At 40.1% G+C, this 22,134-nt stretch overlaps 1 protein-coding gene across 1 annotated transcript in view; it reads left to right on the plus strand.

Moving 5' to 3' along the window:
- The window catches only part of LOC124294104, a 34,280-nt gene extending 12,707 nt beyond the window's left edge, over positions 1-21,573 (plus strand). The window contains exons 2-4 of the mRNA XM_046737974.1: positions 11,411-11,624; positions 18,123-18,240; positions 21,525-21,573. Coding sequence (XP_046593930.1) covers positions 11,411-11,624; positions 18,123-18,240; positions 21,525-21,573 — 381 coding nt within the window. The remainder of the gene's footprint in view (positions 1-11,410; positions 11,625-18,122; positions 18,241-21,524) is intronic.
- Positions 21,574-22,134: the final 561 nt, after the last annotated feature.

A 22,134-nucleotide genomic window follows, 5' to 3' on the forward strand; every position in this document is an offset into this window, starting at 1 on the left:
TGACGTACCGCACGAGCGAGCTTCCTCCTTTGTGTCTAAACTCATCCGCAACGTATTTTGCCAAAGCTCGTTAGCGTGGGATTTTTGCCATATTTTTCTGGCAGAACAGAACGAAGTGATTAAGTTTTAGCCTCAAGGAACAGATGTAAAAGTTCGAAAGCTGTAAATTATGGAAAAACGGTTAGTTTAACATTGTTGAATAACGATTGCGCGGTAAAAAGGACAGGTAGCCCTTCTCTGAGATTGACCTAACGCGCATAAATTATTCATGAGAATTTTCCTTCTTCGGCCATGTTTCCTCTGCCTGATTAACCTTTTTTGCCCCGCTTGCCAGTCGACCATTGTCAGATTCCGGAGTATTCATCTCTCACCAACCATTTGTTACCCCTGCAGGTATTAATTACCGTACGACGTATCTGTGGCATTGAATGCCGTGGGTCGTATTGTTTAGCGAATAGATGACGAAGGGTTCTGGCAATGCCGAGTTTCGTGGTCAATTGAAAGGTAAATTGAAAACAATCAGTGCCGTTCTAGGTATATTGCGGCAAGATAATCTCGATCCTAATACTATAATACCGCATTAACATTTAATTCAGAACTTGTGTAATAAGTACATTTAATTTCCACTTAGTTGGCTGTTATAAAGTATAAATCGATATAGTCGTCGGGTAGACTGGATTACCGCAAATTTAATAACCGGATGATTAAGCGTCTACGGTCACCCTGTAAAACTTATCTCTGATACGTTGGCAGAAGAATTTATGCTGCTTCAGCTACGGTGGACGGAGTATACCTTGCGAGGAAATACTTGCTAAATGCAGAAGTGTCGTCAAGTTATAAACCAGGAGTCAACAACTGCGACGTAATCCTCAAGCACGAAATTTCGCTACTCGTCTTGAGTGGTGGATTATACGCCCTTCTCGGTGAGGCTCAACGGTCGACAATTCATCTTTAATTTCGTACATCGCACATGCTGTGAAACACGTATACCTAGTTACGATTGTTAACTATACACGGATAATTCTGTTAGTTTACGAGTGGATAGTTTCGCCTCAAACGTTGTAGAAACTTCGTAGAACCGCGAGGCTGTGTATCGGAGAACGTACGCGTCGGCCTTGCCTTTGAGGGGCATACATTTATTGATTACTGATAATCGGATCGACGATTTTTAGTGGTATTGGTTTTTCGTGATGCACGTAGCTTCGAATGCAACTCTGCAGAAGCAAGCTAAAGCTATTCCCGCGTAGTTGGGCGATACATCCTCTAGAGTATATAGGTATTGCCGACGCCACAGGTGTTTCAGCGTCGTCGATGGGAATATGTGCTCAAAGTTTCGTATCCTCCGGATAATACCGGTTGACGTTACAATAACACGGCAACTGTAACTGATCGCAAGTCAAAGAATTCAAAAGCAAAGTAACGGATCCATAAATAACAATCTATAAGGTTGATCGAATACCAAGTGACAATTTATACCTATATCAGGACGGTGATGTGTGTACGTATCTACATAAAACACACGAATACATGCCAATTTGTACTTATCAGAGATGCAGACGAGCGGTTGTTTTATTTGCGAATTGGTACCAACGTACTTTGCTGAGCTCTCGCAAGAAGCGGCGTGCTCGGATGACATTCGTTTAGCTTCGAATTCCGCCCACTTCGTAGCGATAAGGAAACAACAAACAAGGAGGAAAAAAAACACGAGAAACACAAATTTTCGAGGTATTGAATCAGTCCCGAAACATCTCCTTTTATCCGTATTTTCATTTCTCGTTTTGTTTTTTTTTTCCTTTTCCGAGCTCCTCGTGCAATTACCGTTGAACTTTCCTCTTCCGGGCATTAAAAATAAATACCCAAGGGCTTATTTCACGCCGAATCGACTGTTTATGGATCAATCCTACGAACGAATGAATAATAAACTAAATTCGAGTAGATATTACGAATCTTGTCTGATTTTGGGAAATTGGTATTGTATAATGTAATAACGAACACAGGTATGCCGCATACAATCCGTCGGTTTCTAAGTACCCTAATTTTCACAAACAGAGTGGGCTGCGCATTATGTGCTGGAATATTTACGCAAATGATGTACGCGCTAAGCGGGTATAAGTGTGCGAGTTCAGCCGAGGAGCATATTTTAAAGTCCGCTCATGCGCCTGTAACAAACCTCGAACGAAGTTGAAAGGCACGTCAAGGTGGTGGGTGGATTTACCAAGAGCTTTCCACGGCGCTTTCTCCTTCCTACACTCCGCCTCTCCTCCTTCGCCAGAAATCCCCGGAGGGGGATAAATCGGGAGACGGAAAAGCGAAGGACAGTGTTTGAATAGCAAGAATTCCGGGCACATGTAGGTACATAGGTATATACATACCTCCATATTCAACGATCCCCGTTTCCTACGGCGTCACCTTATATCTCACCCTTTCGGAACAATTCCTTGCCCAGTTCTCAGCCTACTTCCGATCTGGACGCGGATTGCGATTGAAAGTATAAATTGGCTCCGAAATAGTGCAGAGGAAGTGGCTTTTCGGATCTTTGCCAGATTCAAAGGAGTCAGAGAAGCAGCAACGATTATTCGGTTTGCTTTTACCGTATAATTATGTAAGTGATGATTAATTACACTGAGAAAAATTTCATTTTTTATACTAAATAGAAAAATTGAGTAAAAGAGGTATCGTTAAAAGAACTGTTCAAATATTGTTGGAATTACGAAAAACAAGGTCCGCGTAACCATTTTGCGCCATTGTCGATCCTTCTTTGGTAATTTGAACGCAAAATCAGTGTGTTCGGTTTACCGATTGATTTGTTTATTGTTCTGATGAGTGGATTTTTGGGATTGCTCGGGATTCTGGATATGGAAACGACGATATAACTACAAATTAATTGTTTCTGGGAGTTTTTCCTTCACTTGTGCTGTGAGACTTTTATTCTCTCCGAATTTCATGATTCCCGATCAAAGGGAAGTACCCTCTATGTTTTGATGAGTGAGTTTGCGAGTATCAAAATATGTGACACAAATGGCCGTATCTTTTGATTGCGCAGACTTAGAGACTTGAATTTCTCACACCTCTAAGGGACCGTAGACCTTAGTATTTGTTATTAATTTTAACCTGATACCTCTACCCGTTCCTGAGAAAAAGGGTCTTGACAGACGGACAACGAGGTGATCCTTTAAGGGTTCCGTTTTTTACTTTTGAGGAACAGAATCCTAAAAACGCGAAATAATAATTCGATCGATTCGTTCGGCGCTGCACGTGACATGGACCGCAACGTGAAGCACGACGTAATCGGAATGTTCACCTGTTAATGACGCACGTATTTCTACGCAAACGACGAATCTCACCCATCGCGATACAATACGATAGAGCTTGAGGCATGCCGTATTATCTTTGCGTAGTCGAACAACGGACGCAAGTTAATTAACGAATCTTTCCGCCGTAGACCTGATAATTTACTAAGCCTGAAGTTGAACCGTGCGAGTTGAAAGTCATTCGGAGCTTGAGTTAACTTTTATTGTCGTGAAAGGCTTTGCCGCATAATAATGCGACTGATATTTTCAAGAATCTCATTCCGAAGGGCTGCTCCAATTATTTCACCCTCGAAATTTTCAGTTGCCCTTTTAATGCCGCGGGCAAGGTGGCCCGAACACTCGCGGGTTCCCGATTCAATTCAGCCAACTTTCGGCCTTGCATGGCAGGACAACTTGCCGAATGATTCCTTTGATCCAACGCTTATCTCATGCGGCTACAGAAGGCCGTGGCCTTGTGCACAGCCAGGTAGAATACATGCGATCCGGTGGGAAGGGATGATGCGAGACGAACGAGAAACCCAACTGCTGGATTCCGCATCCGGTGAACTATTCCAATAATCCGGCCAACGGTTTATAACACAATTATCAAAACTGCATACCTACCGCGAGAAATGCAAGAGTTGAAGCAGACATACTCTGAATTCCCTTGTTTATAACAAACTCCGAATCTACGTGGCTTCGATTAATTTTTAACTCTCTGATACGAGGCGCGAGTAATTAATTGGATCATCGTGGGACCGCGTTCAACCGCTCTACGCAGTGTATGAAAGAAAACTTTATCAGTCGAAAAATAAATCGAGCTTCCTACTGAATTATCATCGCTGGCGGATAGATAGAATTAACTGATTCAAGTCCGTCAGAATTTCTTCTGTACTCTAAGGGTCATCGCTTATAAGTGAAAATCTCTGTTGATTTAAATTTATGGAATCGAGTCGATCATTCAATGTATTTCGAGCTTGAGGAAGACTGATTGTGAGTTCTCAGAAAGTGCAGACCGATCGAATGGAAGAACTCATTTTCCATTCCAGTTCTGCTCCTTCAGTTGCAGGAAATTTTTTCAATTAGAAGGGAGATCATTTTTGTTTTGGGTTTAATTTGACACTTTCCGCGAGGTCGACATCGACGAGTTCATTTTCGCCAAGAGAATTCAGGGAACTATTTTAGAGTGAAGGTACTCGTAATTGAGTTCGCTCCAGCCGTTTTCCTTGACTAGGAGAAGCCTGCCTTTGACCCGAAGTCTATTTACCGAAAATTCAATAAAGATTTGTAGCTACGCGCAGAAGTAGCGTATCGTTTTGATATCCAACCTATGGAACAGGATCTCCTTGACGTCATCCGGTGTGTAAAGAATTCCCGATATTTATTCTCACACTCCGAAAAATATTTGGTCGTAAGGACCAAAATTTGGTCCTGAAGACGAAATTTCAGGGTTAACACACATCCGACCAAACATTATTTTCGCATAACCAAAAAGTTTAGTTGATTTTACAGTGCTTAGAAGACAAATTATTTTAGTAATGTTTAAATAACGGTTTGGCCACATTCCATTGCCATTACCAAATCAGATCAATGTAGTGAAATCATTTGGTAAAGATTGAATAATGGTTTTTCAATTGTTGTAAGTTAAAAAATTGTCGTTCGATTGTATTCTATGCTACATGAATTAAAAGCCGCATCAAAGAATGACAAAAATATATGCTATTGTGAATTAATAGGCTGATTCAATGGTATTAGACCATGAACGATTTGGGTCCTGGATTATTCCAGACAGATGCTTGGATCCCCTCCTAATAACTGCTCAACTTACTTCTCTTTGGAGAAAGGATTTTTGACGGGTTGCAGTGAGTATTTTGCCACTTCAGCAAAAAAATTTGTAGATTTACGATGTAACATATTATTTGATAGCGGTAATCAATTAGTGGCTTGCACGATTTCGTAAATTTTACTAATCTTTATTCATTGAATAAATTTAGTGGGCCTCACGACGGTGACTTTGTTGAATCTACTAGAGCGTATTCAATATTTTGACAATACGGTAAAAAAGTATTATTCCATGAAATTGAGTGAATTGAAATCGAGGTTTCGTATATACGAGTATATTTTATGCAATGAAATTATTTTGCCATCTTCAAAGAATTATTCCATTGATTTTGGTTTTTACCACAAAATATTGTGTTTCCACGAGGAATTTTTTTACAAAATGCGCCTACAAATTTTTTGCGGTGAAAAACTTTTCTCCGAGTGCAATCGAAAATGGTATTATACGACGAAACTGGGTGGTGCCGTGGAAGAGAGAATAACATTGCGAGGAAAGAGAGGTAATTGATTGCGGGACTAATTTGTCCTGCATCCCTGGTGGTTTCGAGTCAGTAACAGTTGTTTTTCTTGAGTCGTGTGACGATTAGATTTATCGTTTCAGCAATCTTATGTATACACCTCGGGTTGTGTGCCGTTGTTGTTTTTGCGCCACCGTGCTCAAATGAAAATTAACAGCGTCCTCCGCAAGAACGACGACGAGTCTGGTACGGTTTCGCCGTCCTAATTTCCATGCTCACTCTGGATTCGCCGGATTCCTGGTGCTCGATCTACGGCCTGGAGGTGCGCGTCTTATTGCACCGCTTTTCGACAGATTTAACGTACGGACGACGGGAATGCTGGCTGTCGTCACGACGACTGCTGAAATGGAGCGTATCGTGCTTGACGGATTTCAATTTTATCGCTTTGTATTCTCCACCCACGCCACGTTCACCCCGACGTAGCCTTTTACGCATTGACGACACGAAAATGTTCGCATTTTATTCCTTGAAATATAGTATTAGGTGTGGCGCTATCCTAGATATTGTCAAGAATCGAATGTTTTGCCTGATATTTTTATTTGCATTCGAGATTATTTTGACCTCCTCTCAATCTGCATTTACTTGGTCCATCGGAAAACATCACGCTCAAGTCGTTGTACTTTCTTCGAAGGCCGGAAGAGTTGACGTACGATGAATTTATTTTACAGTACAGTCGTTAACGCATAAATACATTCCGTGTTACTTTTTCGTTAGGTCTGCTTCGCACAGTTCTTCAATACATGTTTTTTTGTTGCTCTGCAGATATAATTTCTATCGCAACTGTTCGCAATTCGTATTGTTCATAGAGCGCCATTTTGATCATTCCATTCTTATATTCATGTATTCTCCGCCTTATCACTTATCTTCCGATGTGACCATTAGTCATGCCGATTATCATCAACCTCGTCTATATTATATTTGTCCCCCATCTGCAAAGCAGCCACAGAGCACCTACATTGCCACTTGATTACGCACTGTGCTAACGCTGTTACTAACGAAGTGGGGTTTTCGTTGTTACGAAATAACGAAGAAATTGGCAGTTTTTTTAATGCTTCATCCTTATCGTCGGGTCGTTAGGCTTTCCGAACAAATCATCCACTGAATCGTGTTAACGAGTTTTCAGATCCCAATCTTAATCACCGAGAAGTCACAGGAATTTGTTAATTAGGAAATTCCATTAATTGTTCGAACAGTGAAGAGGCTGTAACAACGTTGTTTCATCGAGCTCTTTTACGTACTTTGAAACGTTTTTTCTTTTTGTTTCTTTAATTAAATCTTTGTCACCCTCCGCAGGTGCATTCATTAATTCGTACGAAGTATTTTTTAAATTCTGTACGATTCGTTTCGCGATATTCTTCTGCCGACGTTACTCTAGCCTCCTAAATAATTCAAGAACCTTGGAAGAGATGTCATCGAGCTGGTTAAAGGCTTTCATTCAAAACGCGTAATATTCTGGAAATGTATAAATGAGAGTTCGTGTACCCGAGGTTTTGTAAAAGCACCATTTTCGCCTCCTCTGCGAACTTGCGATGTATCTCCGTCAACTACATACAGCGGTTCCTTTTATACGTAGCTGTTCAAGGCACTCCTTGTTCAATAAATTGTTCGCATCCCTTTGCGTCCTGTCACATACGCATAATTTGAACATGAGATATATGTGTACACCCGGCGTGTGTTCTCTGAAAATTAGTCACCTTAACCTGGAGACCGTAGATACCTATATTGATTTACGTGCCTCGAAACTCTTGTTTCTGGAAAGTTTCCTTGAGTAACGTGGTTCGTTGAGTTCCGTTCAATTTGTATCAAAATTCCCCCTCCACGATCACGTTAACCAGGTTACAATGACGGAGCATTTTAATGTTACACAATCTAACCGACGGTGGTAGAGCATGAAATTTATTCACTCTGTAACCGCGTGGAGTGAAAATCGCGAATTTTTCGGCAGTGTTGGAGTTTTACTCGTTACATCATTTAAATATACATGCGCTTATTTATATGGAGAGATAAAAATCTCAAAATCTACTACAACGTCCCCGATCAATATATAATTAAAACTTTGAATGTTTACTTCTTTGCCAGTGATACAAGCACCGAAATCTGTTGGACTTTCAAACTTGAAATTTACTGTTGAATTTTCGGGTATCTGCATCACGGTCGGCCACGTCTGCAAACAAATTATATACGAGTAATTATTAGCCTGAAACTAGTCAACGAATCGTTCGTTGGTTGTTCTTTACAGACTGAAAGAAAAACAATGAAAACTGTTTAAAAAAATTCAGGATTCCGTTAGCAATATACCTGCATGTTTCACATTTCTGAGAAATCGAACCTGTCCGGTTCGGAGTGACCAACAATGGAGTGAGGGACAAGTAATCGCAGAATTCTGTAGACCTACTACGTCAGCTTCCAATCACAGCTACGAACAGCCGTACTGGAGAACAATGTTCTATTGATTATTCATTCCCCGTGAGCTTGATTGTCTTCGAAATATTCAAACCCCAATCAGTTTGAGACAAGGGGAAAAAAGAAAATCAACGTTTCAAACATCTTTTCGACTCTCGTCACAGCTGAAACCATTCACAATTATCAGAATAAATTTCACGTAATCATGACGTGTCTCGCACATTATTACATAACTAGCAATCACCTCTCAGACGTTTCCGTTCTTCTCCTTCTTTCCCTTTTCTATTAAATGGCTACTTTCTTATCAGAATACCCCGTAAAATCTCAGTTAAACAGAGTTATAATAGATTCGTTACGATCGAAATGATTCGCAATCACTTGAGGAATCTGAACGCATCCGATACGGGCTTCGTATTGAATTATAATTTTATATTTAACAATTATGGTTTTCAGGGTTCGAAAATGACGAAACGTGCTTTCAATTTGCTAAGCAGAGAACTAGTATCAACATGTAGTAATGCGTAAAGACCACCGTGCCCAATTTTTGCCATTGTAACGACACAACCGTTGACGAATTTTATTTCCCACACGACGCGACGGTCTGACCATAGAGCCGCATTACTACTTGAAACGAATGAAATCAGAAAGTTCCGTCAGAATTTCCTTCCATCTGGTTTTCTCAGACAGGTCGGTAATTTCACGAAATGTAAAGTTTCGGTTTTGCATTAAGCTCGAATTTTCATCACTCTTGGGTTTCCTCCCCCTCTGTGTCACCTTATGAATACAATTACCGCGTGAGGCCTCATTGGCTGTAGCCTAGCATTCGAACTAACTTCATATGGCACTTGCTGAATTTCTCATTGTGTTAAAAGCTGAATGGGCGTGATGTAACAGCTCCAATTACACCTGCCGCACCGCTCTCTTGTATAACGGACTGCAATAGCATAGGACCTCCTGCGTTAATTCGATAAATTTATTAATCCATTTTCACCGATATTGTCGCAACTTCATTTTGGAATCAAAGCCAGTGACGTGGAAAAGTGCTCATACGGGTAGGTAAGAATTTGAGGGGTCGATGACTCTTGAATTTTTATTCGATACTCAGAAAAAAAACATTCTTGGCCGCTGTAAGTTCCGTTCTCCGCCATAACTCTTGTGTATCTGTTTTCAAATGTGTCTGAGAAGCGAGTATCCATAAGTATAATCCGATGGAACTAAGCGGACTTTCTTTCGGTCAACATGCCTCCTGAAAAGTACCCCATTTGCTTTCTCCTATTGTAGGCACGATATCTTGAATGCAACAAGTTGCGGAGCCCCTCAGTGACTCATCGAGATAGAATACCTACTTTGGTGGAAGCTGCAAACTCTTCGAACAAAACTTTTCATTTCACAAGAAGTCCCCGCAATCTGTGAACTCAAATTCAGATTATTTTTGCCCGTTTGCGTGGTAGTATACATATAGATACATGGTCGTGAAGTTTCTTCAAGTTTTGAAGCTGCGATGCAATATTCGTTTGACTGAATTGAATTGGACTGCTAAGTATTTAATTTCACTCGGAACTTCCAACGGATTAAAAGATAGCGCCGTTGAAACACCGCGGCTAGGCGGTGAAGGTACAACGTGTTTTATCGAAACTCTCGGAAAGCAAACTTGAGTTACTTAAGTACACAATTCATAGAATTATTCCACCATTCCATACCCCGTCCGTTATCGTCTACTTGAGAAGCTCCCGGCAGCATCGAAAAAACATATCTTGTGTCATTTATACAGGTAACATTTCCAATAAATCGAAGAACTCGGGTATGTGACGTGTCAAAGTTTCGCTTCTCGTTTCTCATCGGGTGAAGATACAGCGATACAGAGGGCGGCAGAAAATGAGAATGAGAAAAACAGTCCGCGGAGAAGCAAGATGGAGAGGATACTTGTTGACGTAGGAAATAAAGAATTCCATTATACAGGGATACATGGTCGGTCGATAAATGTTCTCACGAGTTCACAAGGCCTCTTGAATTCGACGGAGTAAATTATCCAAGATGCCGCAGCGTCGTATCTATCAGAGAATCAACTGTTGATGCGATGCAAATATATTCGACAGAAGTTTCATCAAGAAAAATGACACGGTATTCCCCGGTTCAAATGTTACTGAAGAAACTTAGTTTTTAAATAATTTTTGAATCAAGCATTCAAGTTGCGGGATATTCGCAATGTGGATTTTAATCATTTGGTTGGGAGTGGACGAGTGGGAGTCAAAACTTGGAAAGGTCAATATTTCAAATGTCCGTTGTGTAGAAATTTCAAACATGAAGAGAAGGATTTCTAATAATTCGTTTTTCGTTATTTTATTTTCTCATGTTTGAAATTCCGATATAATGGCCATCCGAAATATTGACCCTTCCAAGTTTTGACCCGTACTCGAGTGAACCTCGGGAGATTTTTAGCCACAAGGGGAATTCGCGATTAAATTCTTCGGTTGGATGTAGGACTTACTTCAAAGTGAAATCGTAACGAAGCCAATCAAGCTGGTTATTTATTTCCAGTAAAATAGAACTTGGCAGTAACTGAGGTATTGAAAAGAATCAGTAAGTATTTTGAAAAAGAAACACTATTTTTTTTAACTACAAATATCTATCTAAGAAGTACATCATTTTCTGAAATGCGGTGAGATCCAACAATTTTCTCTTACACGTGTCTGGCAATAAAGTATCGCCTAAGGTCCATTCTTTGGGCGCCTGGAAGCTATGCTTCGTTCGAGTCAAAATACGACGTAGTTATCGCATCAGGCGGGCTAGTCTTTGATTACTTCTTTCTAAATTGACCGATAAAGAAGAGAGTAGTCGTAGCAACGTCTTCTCAGCTCAGACATTGCCAGCTTGATTATAGAAACCTGTGTCTGACAGTAGAAGGATGTAGGACTGAAACTCGCGAAAGCGTGCTGTATGAGAAAACGCTTTGTCTCGCAAAATCCTGATGCTGCTCTTCGTTTACATGGCCTTCAACACCACGCATACAGCACAGGGTTATTCCGTTTAAATTCCAGCTTGTCATCTCATATTTTTCCATGTCTCGCGGAATTAAAGAACCTCCCACGCGGCATACATGTGAAACCTTGTTTGCGCAGCTTTCTATTCAATTTTCCATTTTATTGTATGAATTCTTAAAAATACGAGAATTCAACTATTAAACGAAATCGGGCGTTTAAAAATTCCGGTAACGCATTCATACCGCAGTCGCGATAAGGGAATGCTAGGCTGAGACTTCGGAATCGAAAGTATCGCGCGCACGAGACGAATTCGTGTCGGAGCGAGGGGCGGGATTCCTTTGTAAATTTTCACCAAAAAAACATGAACATCTCGTTACAGACGGCGGGCATAGAAGTTCGAGTCACGAAGGAGTTGTCCGGGACGAACTCGGAGGTTCCTGAGAGGCACGACGATGTGCCCCACTGGGTTGCCACGTCGGCTCCGAGCCCGATTTCACCAACGTCATCGATGTCGCCGACGACGCCGATGAATCCTCGACAATATCTATCTCCTCATGTTCTCCAAGGAAGGAATTCACTCTGCTCCGCCAACGGTAAGATTTTATTACGATAAAGGTAATAGATATACCTTATACCTAGGTATGAGTTATGGAATGTCGTCACGCTTTGATCCAGCTCTTTTTCCTTGTACACTACACGACCCTTTTATTGTAAACCTATATATTGCACAGCGTATACTTATTCCGAATAAGTTACAAAAGTGAAACACAGTCAAACGTCGCATTCCCTGAATTTGAGATCATTTCACGATGGTAATGATGAGAGTTTACCAGCATTTCAAGTACCGAAAATAATGCACGCGGAAATATTGTCTCAATCGCAAAACGATCAAGTACTAGTATTTCAAAGATAATCACGCACCGCGAATTTTACCCGCGTGAAAGGTTACGCGTAACGTAATACCTAAAAATGAGACAAAGTTCCTGAAATCGTCGATGCGGTTTTTTCTCCGTTTTTCATGAAAAAGGAACGAAACAACAACTTGGGTGTCAGTTGATCATTAGAAGTATAGTTATATGAGTTTACCCTTTGGTAGTGATTCTTGCGTCGTTCTTTCTCTGATTCCATTTCGGAAGCTTGTTTTTTTTTCGCTAGCGGTACAGGATCTAGTCTTAACGCTTCCAACGTTAGACTTATTCATGCTTATCTGAATCGATTTTTCATTTACACGGTGCCTGACTCTCAAGGACTAGGCTAATTGCTTTGACACGTGTGAACACTGAAGGGTCGAGTCTTCTCTTCGGCCCTTTGTCAGTGGAACATTATCTCGGCTAATTGGGAGTCACCGACTATGGCCAAGTTTCAGGGCAATAGCCGTCAAGGTAGATATGAGTCGGAGAACGGGAGGCACTCCAAGTTTCTCGGTATCAATTCTGCGCCAGCGTTTGATCGATATCCGGCTTTTGTTGGACTTTGATATTAGAATATGTCGATCAAAAAGTACACATATATATATATATATATATATATAGGTATCCTTTTCATTTTGTCTTTATAATTTTTAATTATACTGTCGCTTGGATCTGATGAATTTTAGTTCCTCGAACGGCGACGTTTATAAAATATACAGATTATGTGTCGGAACGTTTTATTTTCTTCTTATTTTCTTTCTTTACCTACACCTTAGTTTATCAGAATCTAAAATTTCACCTTTATTCGTATTCGTGTCTTTCTTCGCCTTTTATCTTTCTTTGTCCAATCGTAAAGCCATGTATACATATGTATATGGATGCTCTGAGACTCGGACGAAGAAGGAAGAGTGTCTGGGGTTCAGGTGCCATGGCTGTGTCCTTGAGCGGCGTAATGACGAGGCTTTAATTTCAAAACCGTTGCCAAATACTGAGTGTCGGAAATAATAAAAAAAAATTGGAAAGTCCCCGCAGCTCGATCTTACGATGCCAAATATCTGATATCTGCGACGACGAGAGTGACATTTACAACTAGTAGAGCTTCGATTGATCCGTGTCGGGCCACTGAGGTGAAACGTCACGTTCGTGACAGCGATCGAGCGATTAGAAAGAATGAGCGAAACGGGAAGGACGTGATTAATAGTGCAGATCGCCCGATCCACAGTCTTTAGATAATTTTCGGTGAGGCAAAGTACCGAATGCCTTACTGTTTCCAGTGCACTTTCTTGAGTTCCGCCGGGAAATTATCCCACAATACGATCTCGTCTAATTCGTTTGGAAACAACATCTGATTTGTTTAGATCTAAGATGGGCTTAACTGTGAGCTAATCTTAGTTCAGCTCCGATGCGTCCGACTGCGAAGGCTTTTCATCGATCAATGGGTATCCGAAAAATCTTCTAAATCCACGGCTACAGCTTCATGGCGACAGTTCTTGCCTTTCTTTTTAATCAGGGTAGACTGATAGTTTTTTTTTTCGAACTAATTTGACATTCAGAGAATCTCTTCGAACGGGCGAATTTTCAAATTATATTACCATTTTTCTTGGCGATCAATTGTTTGTTTCAGTAATCTGCCAATTTGATGAGTTTCTTCCATCTAGACTCATTTCAAAAGCAGCACAAGGTATCCAACCCGCAGCTTAATATCGAAATGAAATTGCTCTCTGCAAATACTCAAATATTTTGTCACGAGTTATAAAAACGTGGTGAATATTACCCTTCATACAATGCTGCTAATTACTTTATCCAATCAACGCGAGCACTTGCATCTCTCGAGATTTTCAATGAATGTAAAATGTCGAACGTGTCTTTGACGTTCAATGGCTACCGACGTTCTTTGTCCTTCGTCGATTGCGTAATATACCTTTTAGAAAAGTGATTTCTAATTTATACCTGTTGGATTCAGGCCTTGATTAATCCATCAACTCGCGTGTTCAACGACCTATATAACATTCGTACAGGAGCATCTGGTTTGACGTCATTTCACGTTGACTTCAATCTCCTGCTGTGTTCCCTATTAATGTCGGATATGTACTCATAGCCGGGAGCGGAGTCTGAAGGTAACGAGAGGAGCTGGAGACACGGAGGTTCAGATTTCATTTTTTGTTTGTGTTCGCTACCCATTGCGTCACTTTGCCCATTCGTCGTGAATTCTCTACATTTATCATATGCAAATTGGTATTGAGTCGGAAGAAAATAAATGTATTTGTTATTATTATTATTTTAACCAATGAATACCAGAGAGTGTCCCTTTAATACATCACCGGAAAAATTGCGATGGAATGTTTTGAAACTCGTTCTAGCGCTGACGGACGAAAAGGGGATTGATAAAATATTATTACGCTACGGTGGGGTTCTTTACACATTTCATGTATTTCATTACCATAAATTCAAGTCTCTTGGTAGCTGAAACTTTCCTTGGACCGCAACGAGTGCGTCAAACCTATTTTTACTCACCGTAAATTGGATTGGATTGGAAATAAGTAATAAAATGGAAAAACTGCGATCATTTTTATTTGATTACTCGTGGCAGCCATTTTAATACCCGGAACTACGATGGGTGTGTTCCATTGTGTAATTCTGAGATGAAACCTTTAATACACGTGTATAACATCGTTCCGTTGATTTTTTTAATAGCTACTTTATATTCACGTGCTGTTCGGATCCGCATTTCCGAAAAAATGTAGCGAGGTAATCTTGGCGGATGAAACAAAGAAAGTAAAACTAACTTTGACATGGCTCAAAGCTTGTGATTACTTCTTTATTCTGGAAGCGCAATATTCGGGTGGCCAGCGTATCTGTTTTTCACGTTGTTTGTTGTCGTGAATTTCCATTCTATCTGACAAAGAAGAAAAAACAATAATCTGATCACATTTCCATCAGATTGCATCATGTATAATGCATCGCTTTCCGTCAGTGAATTCGATTTTTTTGTAACCTCTCTTTTCCCGGCGAGGTTGTTTTTTTTTTTTTTTTCATCATCACCCAAACTAGCGACGCCAAGCACATAAAATCGTGATTATTCCGGCGGCTAGACGACTCACCGTGATTTAACGTGAAACTTTAAAATATTCTGAAATGTCTTGAAGTTTATGCAATTGCGTGCTAACTTCATCAAACAGAAGTTTCACTCAAAATCATGCTCCGCATAGGTTAGCATAAATTACAACTAAGCGTAGTTTCCCCATTCGGAAATTTTTGGTACGTAACTGAATTTTATGCTGAGTTTTGGGCAGGATTTTTCATAAACTCTTTCCATGACAAAAAACGTTGGATTGAGATGAAATTTATATACCAAGTTGGAAACACGTTTTGATTCCTACAAAATTGTTTGCACATATTATCAAAAATAGATGTTCATTGTTAGAAATGCGGTGTTAAATGTAGCACCGAAAATATCGTATAGGAGTCCACACCATTTTGGTGTTGATTTTAAGATCACTTTGTTTCAAGAATCGAACGATTTATACAGATGATGTTTAATTTCACACTAATCGGTGTGGACTTTAATTAACACCGTGACTTTTCTGACAGTGTATATACGTGTTTTGATGTATACTGTGTTTCGTGAGCACGATACCAAACAAATAACTCGACCAATTTCGCTGGAATGTGGAAAGAATTGCCTATATCCAGACATCACGTCCGGTTTCATAACTGCGAATCTTGAAACTTTCAGAAGATCCGTAGCTTCCGCATTTTTCAAGATCATTCATTGAACTTTTAAATATGATTTCATAAGATTGAAATAAATTTTAAGGATATTTTTTATAATGCTGAAGCACATGCGCCGGTATGGAATTTTTTCTTTGTAGGTATAACGATTCCAGATGAATCGCCGAATCAATTTTGCCATAATTGGAATGGAAATAAAGTTTGCGAGTAAAGAGCGCGAGTCGTGCCTTGTGAAAAGAGGCGATGCCCTTTGACCGAATCGCTTGTTTGTTATCCGAGTACGTATATGCCCTGCAGGGATGTGCCGCATTGAATTGTCGTAAAAATCGTCGCACGAGAGGACGAGTGGCGACAGACTAAAGATGGGATTAACCACTGACGATGAGTGTCACCTTTAATTTGAGAAGGCTGCCTTTGGAAAGTTTAGGCATAGCCAAAGAGGACGAAGTTGAAAATTTTATTTTAGACACGACTAGATGGCGGTGCTTTATCGGTGATTTCAAACTGTGTGGCTGATCTCGCGGCACTGGCCTAACGAATAAAACCAATCTGTTTATCCCACTATACTTAAAGTCTGAACATTCGTGGAAATGCTAGTTATATTTCACGTGGCGAAGTGAGTGAAGAAAACAATATTTTCCTCCTTCGTATTTGCAGGTACGACTGATTTTTCGTAGCGGCTTATTTTTTGTTTGGGATCAATCGGCATTCCCTTGTTTCTTACATAGAATGAGATCTCCAAATACAGCGAAGCTTCTCTCAAGTCTCGGTATACAATAAAGGTATAATTGCTCATAACAGAAGCGTTCTCCACCAACTCAGCCACTTTTTTTTTCACCATCTCGGATATGTTTTATAATTGGTTGTATAGTAGTACCTACTACTTAAAGGTACTCGCTGTGAACTCTAGAATTTTTGAATTTACTCGTTCGAAAATGTTATTTTTTTTTTTTGGACTCTTATATCATGGAATATTGAAGTGGGACCAAAAAAATTTTCGCATGAAAAAGTTATGTTTGTCCATAAACTATTTGATGCAATACATATGTAATATTTTTAATGGCATCGAGAAGACTATTTTCAGCAAAAAAAAAAATTCATTTTGAAATTATGACATATTTATTTATTTATTTATTTATTTATTTCTTATACGGCCGCAGCCTTTTTGAAGAAGAAAAAAAAAAAAGATACATATGCATTACACTTGTAAGTAATCAAATACGATCAATATCCGCTGTTACAAATAATTTTAACCTTGATAAAAGAATGAACCAAAACTTAAGAATAAAAATTCCAAAACTCAGATTTCAACAACGACGCCACACGACGAAAGCTTAACGAAAAATCATACAAGTCGGGCAAAATGAAAGAACAATTATTGTACAGAGTACACATACGAAAGACGGGCTCACAGTCGAAAAAGCGAGCACGTCCCACTCTAGGGTAGAAAAGGTCAGGACTCCGAGTCGCGTAAGTTTGAGACCGAGTAGGTATGAGCCCTCGCAACTCAACAGATAGAATACTGTTGAGCATATATTCCATTAAATAGTTCATGGAAAAACATAACTTTTTTACGCTACAATTTTTTTTCTCCGACTTCAATCTTCCATGATATATTGGTTAAAAAAAAAAAAAAAAAAAAACCATTTCTGAAACGAGTAAAATAAAAGATCTGAAAAAATTCACAGAGTATTACTACTATATAACCAATTACGGGACAGAACCGAGAGGATAAAGAAAAGTGGCTGAGTTGCTGGAGAACGCCGCAACAGAAGATCCAAAAATCCCCAGCGGAATAACACGGAGTTGGTATTTTTTCGGAATAACGAAAAGTATGCGAGTCCCCGAAGGCATACGTTGTCTGGAACTTTCGTTTATATTTTCTCAAATTCGCCAACTTATCTATTTCATTTTTCATCAAGTACTTTGATTAGGTGAAATACGAAGGAGAGTTTTTCCCTCCTCGATCGGGTATCTGGTAATACTATTATATCCGGTGGAAGTGAAGTTATTTGCGTTTAGGGATTTGATCGAACTACAGTCTCATACGTGCGAACATAGGTACCTTATACATACACGGTTGTCAAACAGGATTTAATACCCCCGTCAAATGCCATATTTTTTCGTATTCTCTGCGCCGACGTTACGACATGTCGTCCTGAATTACCTCGTTCACGATTTACGAACACATCACGGGAGTTTGATAGAAAATTGTGATGAAATTCACCCGGCTGCAATTTGAGTCCGCCTGCAGATATCGGTTTCCTTGATTCAAGGATCTGATCATTCAACGTTCAAGATTGTCCGCTAGTGAAATCGAAACGTGAGAATTGTACCGACAAACTTACAATTCCGTTGAAACTGACATCGGGGCTGCCTTTGCATCAAGTCACGTGCATACTTATAAAATGTGAGTGATTTACAGATTCGGTTCGTTTCGGTTTACAGACTACGCCCTCAGACGGAGACGTCCTATGACCCTTCGCATCGGCCCTCGTCTCAGCCTATCAAATTGCAGCTCTTCAGCGCCGACGACCACCACCGACGCAGATTGGCCTGCCCTTAGGTGAGTTCTTAACTTTTATCAACTACTTTCATAATCCGGTCTCGTACTCAGCCCCCCCCCCCCTCCGGCTTATATCGACGTTGATGTTCGTCTAACTTTGAAGCACGCGGGACATAAGCCGCCATCGCGCTATATGTATATCCGATATTGAAGGATTGTCTCCCGAAGCAGAAGAAATACTGAGAAATTTTGTATCATCAGGGCTGACTTCTGTGTGAAATGGATAATAATTTTCGCAAGAGCTGAAAGTTATTAATTGTTACAGGCTTACCTCGCGTTCCAAGACATAATGATATTCATTACAATAAGTTGATTCAACAAAGTTTTGTTCATTTCGAACGCAAGACTTAACAGACTTAATGGAAAAGGTTGAAATGGACCTCGTAGAATCCTTATGGAAATTGGCTCCCGGTCGAATTGGCTGGATTTACAGTATGTTACAGTACATATCCTCCCGATCTAAAGTTCTCCTGGACACAAATCCCAAAAATCAGCAGTTTCCGAGATATAGGCTTTGCAAGGGGGGTGCATGGATTTTTTTATATCTACGGATCAAGCGATTTTTACGAATTACAAACCTTCAAGGGGGACTTGAAATCAGATATATCATTCAAAAACTGCACAACCTATTCGCAGAGACTCCGCACAGGCGTGAAGAACGGTACAAGTCGATTTTTGCAAGAGTCTGAGGGTCTCATCCTTCACGCGAAATCTGACGTTACATCTCTTTCTATTAATTAAACCAGCGAGTTCATGGATGGAATCAATCATAGCTTCCTGCCTATATTTGGGAATCAACCGTGCAGTTTTTTCAGTCATTTGTTTAATTTCAAGTTCTCTTGAAGCTTCATAATTCATGAAAATCACGAAATTCATAGATATCAAAAAATCCATGAAGCCCCGTTGCGAAGCCTATATCTCGGAAACTGCTGATATTTGGGACTTGTGTCCATGAGATCTTTTGATCGGGAGGATATGTACTGTAACATACTGAAAATCTAGCCAATTTCCGTACGGATTCTGCGGGGTCCTTTATAGCAACTATTTATTTCAATCGCGTTAAATGTTTCGTACTTTTTAGCCTGAGCTTAGTGAGTGTTGATTAAAAAGTAATCGATAAATTCCGTCACTTCTACCGATGTGCCAAGTTCATATAAATTTAAAGCGGGCGCAGGTCAAAGTTCAGACTGACGGTTACGTTAAATGGTCGAAACTCCACATGGACAAAGTTGTGAATGGTCAAATTCCGTGAACCGTTTATCACATATGTGAAAGCTGCTGCCGGTTGAGACAAGATTTTAGACCTCATTTGGATCTCGAAATTGGGAAAATTTTGAGGCTTTGTAGGCTTATATGAGACCTTTTCAGGTAGAGAAATCCTTAGTAGAAAACACCTTATATGAACCTACAAACTGCGCATAAATTCCGATGGTGATGTTTGAAGTTCTAATGAGAACCAAGTTCGGGACTCATTCGACCCTCGGAAGCCCCAATTGCAACATTCTGACTTAGACCTCAATTGATTCTTAAGGTTTTCTTCTCTTGAGTTCCACAGAATGGAGATTCTATTGAGCGCGATGTGAGGATCTCGAGGTTTAATTTCGATCTAGAATATTTGAGAACTTAAAGGCTTCGTTGAGTCAAACTGGGCTTTGAGGGTGTCGAGGATGTAAATGGAACCTAATTTCGAGTCGATGTATCTGTGCTACAAACGAATAGAGGCTTGCCAGATTCATCCAAATTCTGAAATTTCGACTTCGGTAACGTTCTGAGTTTTGATTATTCGGAATTTCGACCGACGATCCATTTGCTAGATTTGAACGATGACCCTGATCTCGTAAAATTTGCAAGTCCGTGTTTCATATTTTTATCAGTCTTCCTCGTATGTGTTATTGGATGTCAAAAACCGGTATGATACACCTACATTTTTTCATGACACATTCTTTATTCTCGACCGTACACTTTTTACCCCCATTATGGTAATTGTGTCAGGCTTGCAGATTCTCGGTACTTACTAAGCAACGGCCGCATGATGCAGTAGGTAACATGAAAAGAAACAGTTACCTTATCAACTATCAATAAGGGTGAAGCTTTTTCGGGAGCTTGAACATTCCGAGCTTGCGACAAGGTCCACCTTCCTTGCCGACCGTCGACCGAAGTTTCAGTTGGGATCTGCAAAATTTATAGAATCGATTTGGTTCAGGGAAGCTTTCGTGCTTGCGCTCGAGTTACCTCGTGGTGATTTTACCGGTAAACCGCAGCCGGAAAATTATCCACGTTCTAAAACTGAATCGATGGTGTTATCATGACGATCATATGCGGCATTCACCGTGCCCGTAGAAAAGCGTCACAAGCTTGAAAGACGATCTCGCTTATCGGCAGCGTCGCTTCAGCGGTTGATCATCCCTCGTGAAGATAGTGCTGCGGAGAATGGCATAAAAGCTCCGCGTGTCCTTGAGTTTGAGCTTTGTTGTCATCAGTCGCGGCACAACATTTTGCCGTGAAGCTCGTCCGATTTTGCTTCCTGCCAGTCGAGCGTCTGGAAGCGCTTATCGTCGCACGTGTCACATCCGATAAAAGTCGTGCCCGTTGACGACGAGTGAAAATTATTTACCTGCCAATAGTGAAGTTCTGATAAAATGATGGGAAATTTCGTTATCAGTTATTTATTCTCATTTTATTCGAACTGTTGGTAACGTTTGCCAATTTTCGAGTGAACCTTTAAACCTGTGATATTTGATCGACAGTTAACGGAAATAAAAGCCATGTGTCTAGAGCTTTCAAAAAATAGTGAAGGTTCTACTGGATTTGATATACTACTTGAAATAACCCTCCGTGTTTTTTCTCATAGTGTCTTCTAATGTTGTATGACACTCGCACCTGACCAAGGTAAATGAGAGTTTTGTTCAGAGCATCTATCATGATTTATCGTTCAGTTTTTTTCGCGAAATAAATTATTTAAGCATAAATTGGATTGCTTGGTGGTTAAAAAATTTTCCGTGAAAGAAAAACGAAACTGTAACTGCCTGAAAGTTATTATCTATTTATTTCCGAGTGAAATTTGAATACTTATTATGCTAAATGGAAGAGTAAAAGGGTTGCAGCAGGTAGTCAATTTTGGAATTATTGGTGATAAAATTGATCGGGACGTGACGTGAATTAAAGCAGTGAAAATCTGAACAGTTTGAAAATGACAGAAACGTGAGTTAGTCGTTTCCTAATTCAGTATAACCCCAATCACTCTTAGTTCTGATTTACATCTTCAAAGAAATTCTCGCCCCGAGTTTTGAGTGGTATAAGCTGTGGAAGGTTGCATTATTTTCACACCGTTAAAACCTCCCAGAGTTTGGATAAAAAATAGTGGAAAAAAAGAGATTCTAAGCTTTTCTAAAGCATTCAAAATACGTGTATCCGATTGTGAATTATTTTAATGAAGATAACAGTGAGCACTGGCGTATAGCCCATAAGATGTGTTAATAAGAGAATTTCGCTTTCACCGCGAGTCAACAAGTGAATAATCAGGTAAAGAATACAAAGCGTTCGAGTTCAATACCTGGAGCTGTAACAGAGGCGTTTCGATTTCTCGTTGGTTTTACTTGTACCTAAAAATATGCCGAGTTGGAATCGTCTCATCCCCGTTGTTCTATTAAAAGCAATCTAAATCGTAGGATGTACATATTGCACTATATCCATGAAACCAGCTGTCGTATTTAAGTGGCCAAGCCCGTTCTTTGTTTGATACAAAAATAGAGCTTACATCCCGGCAGACTTTGAGGTCCAGGTAACGGATGAAAATTTCCCTGATCGTCGGCTGTCGAGTAATCGTCGTCCGCTGTTGCTCCGCGGGTGGACTGTAATAGGTACCCATATGCGTTCCAACCCAGGGATGAGGCT

This window comes from Neodiprion lecontei, chromosome 4 (genome assembly GCF_021901455.1).
Source record: "Neodiprion lecontei isolate iyNeoLeco1 chromosome 4, iyNeoLeco1.1, whole genome shotgun sequence".
Lineage (NCBI taxonomy): Eukaryota > Metazoa > Arthropoda > Insecta > Hymenoptera > Diprionidae > Neodiprion > Neodiprion lecontei.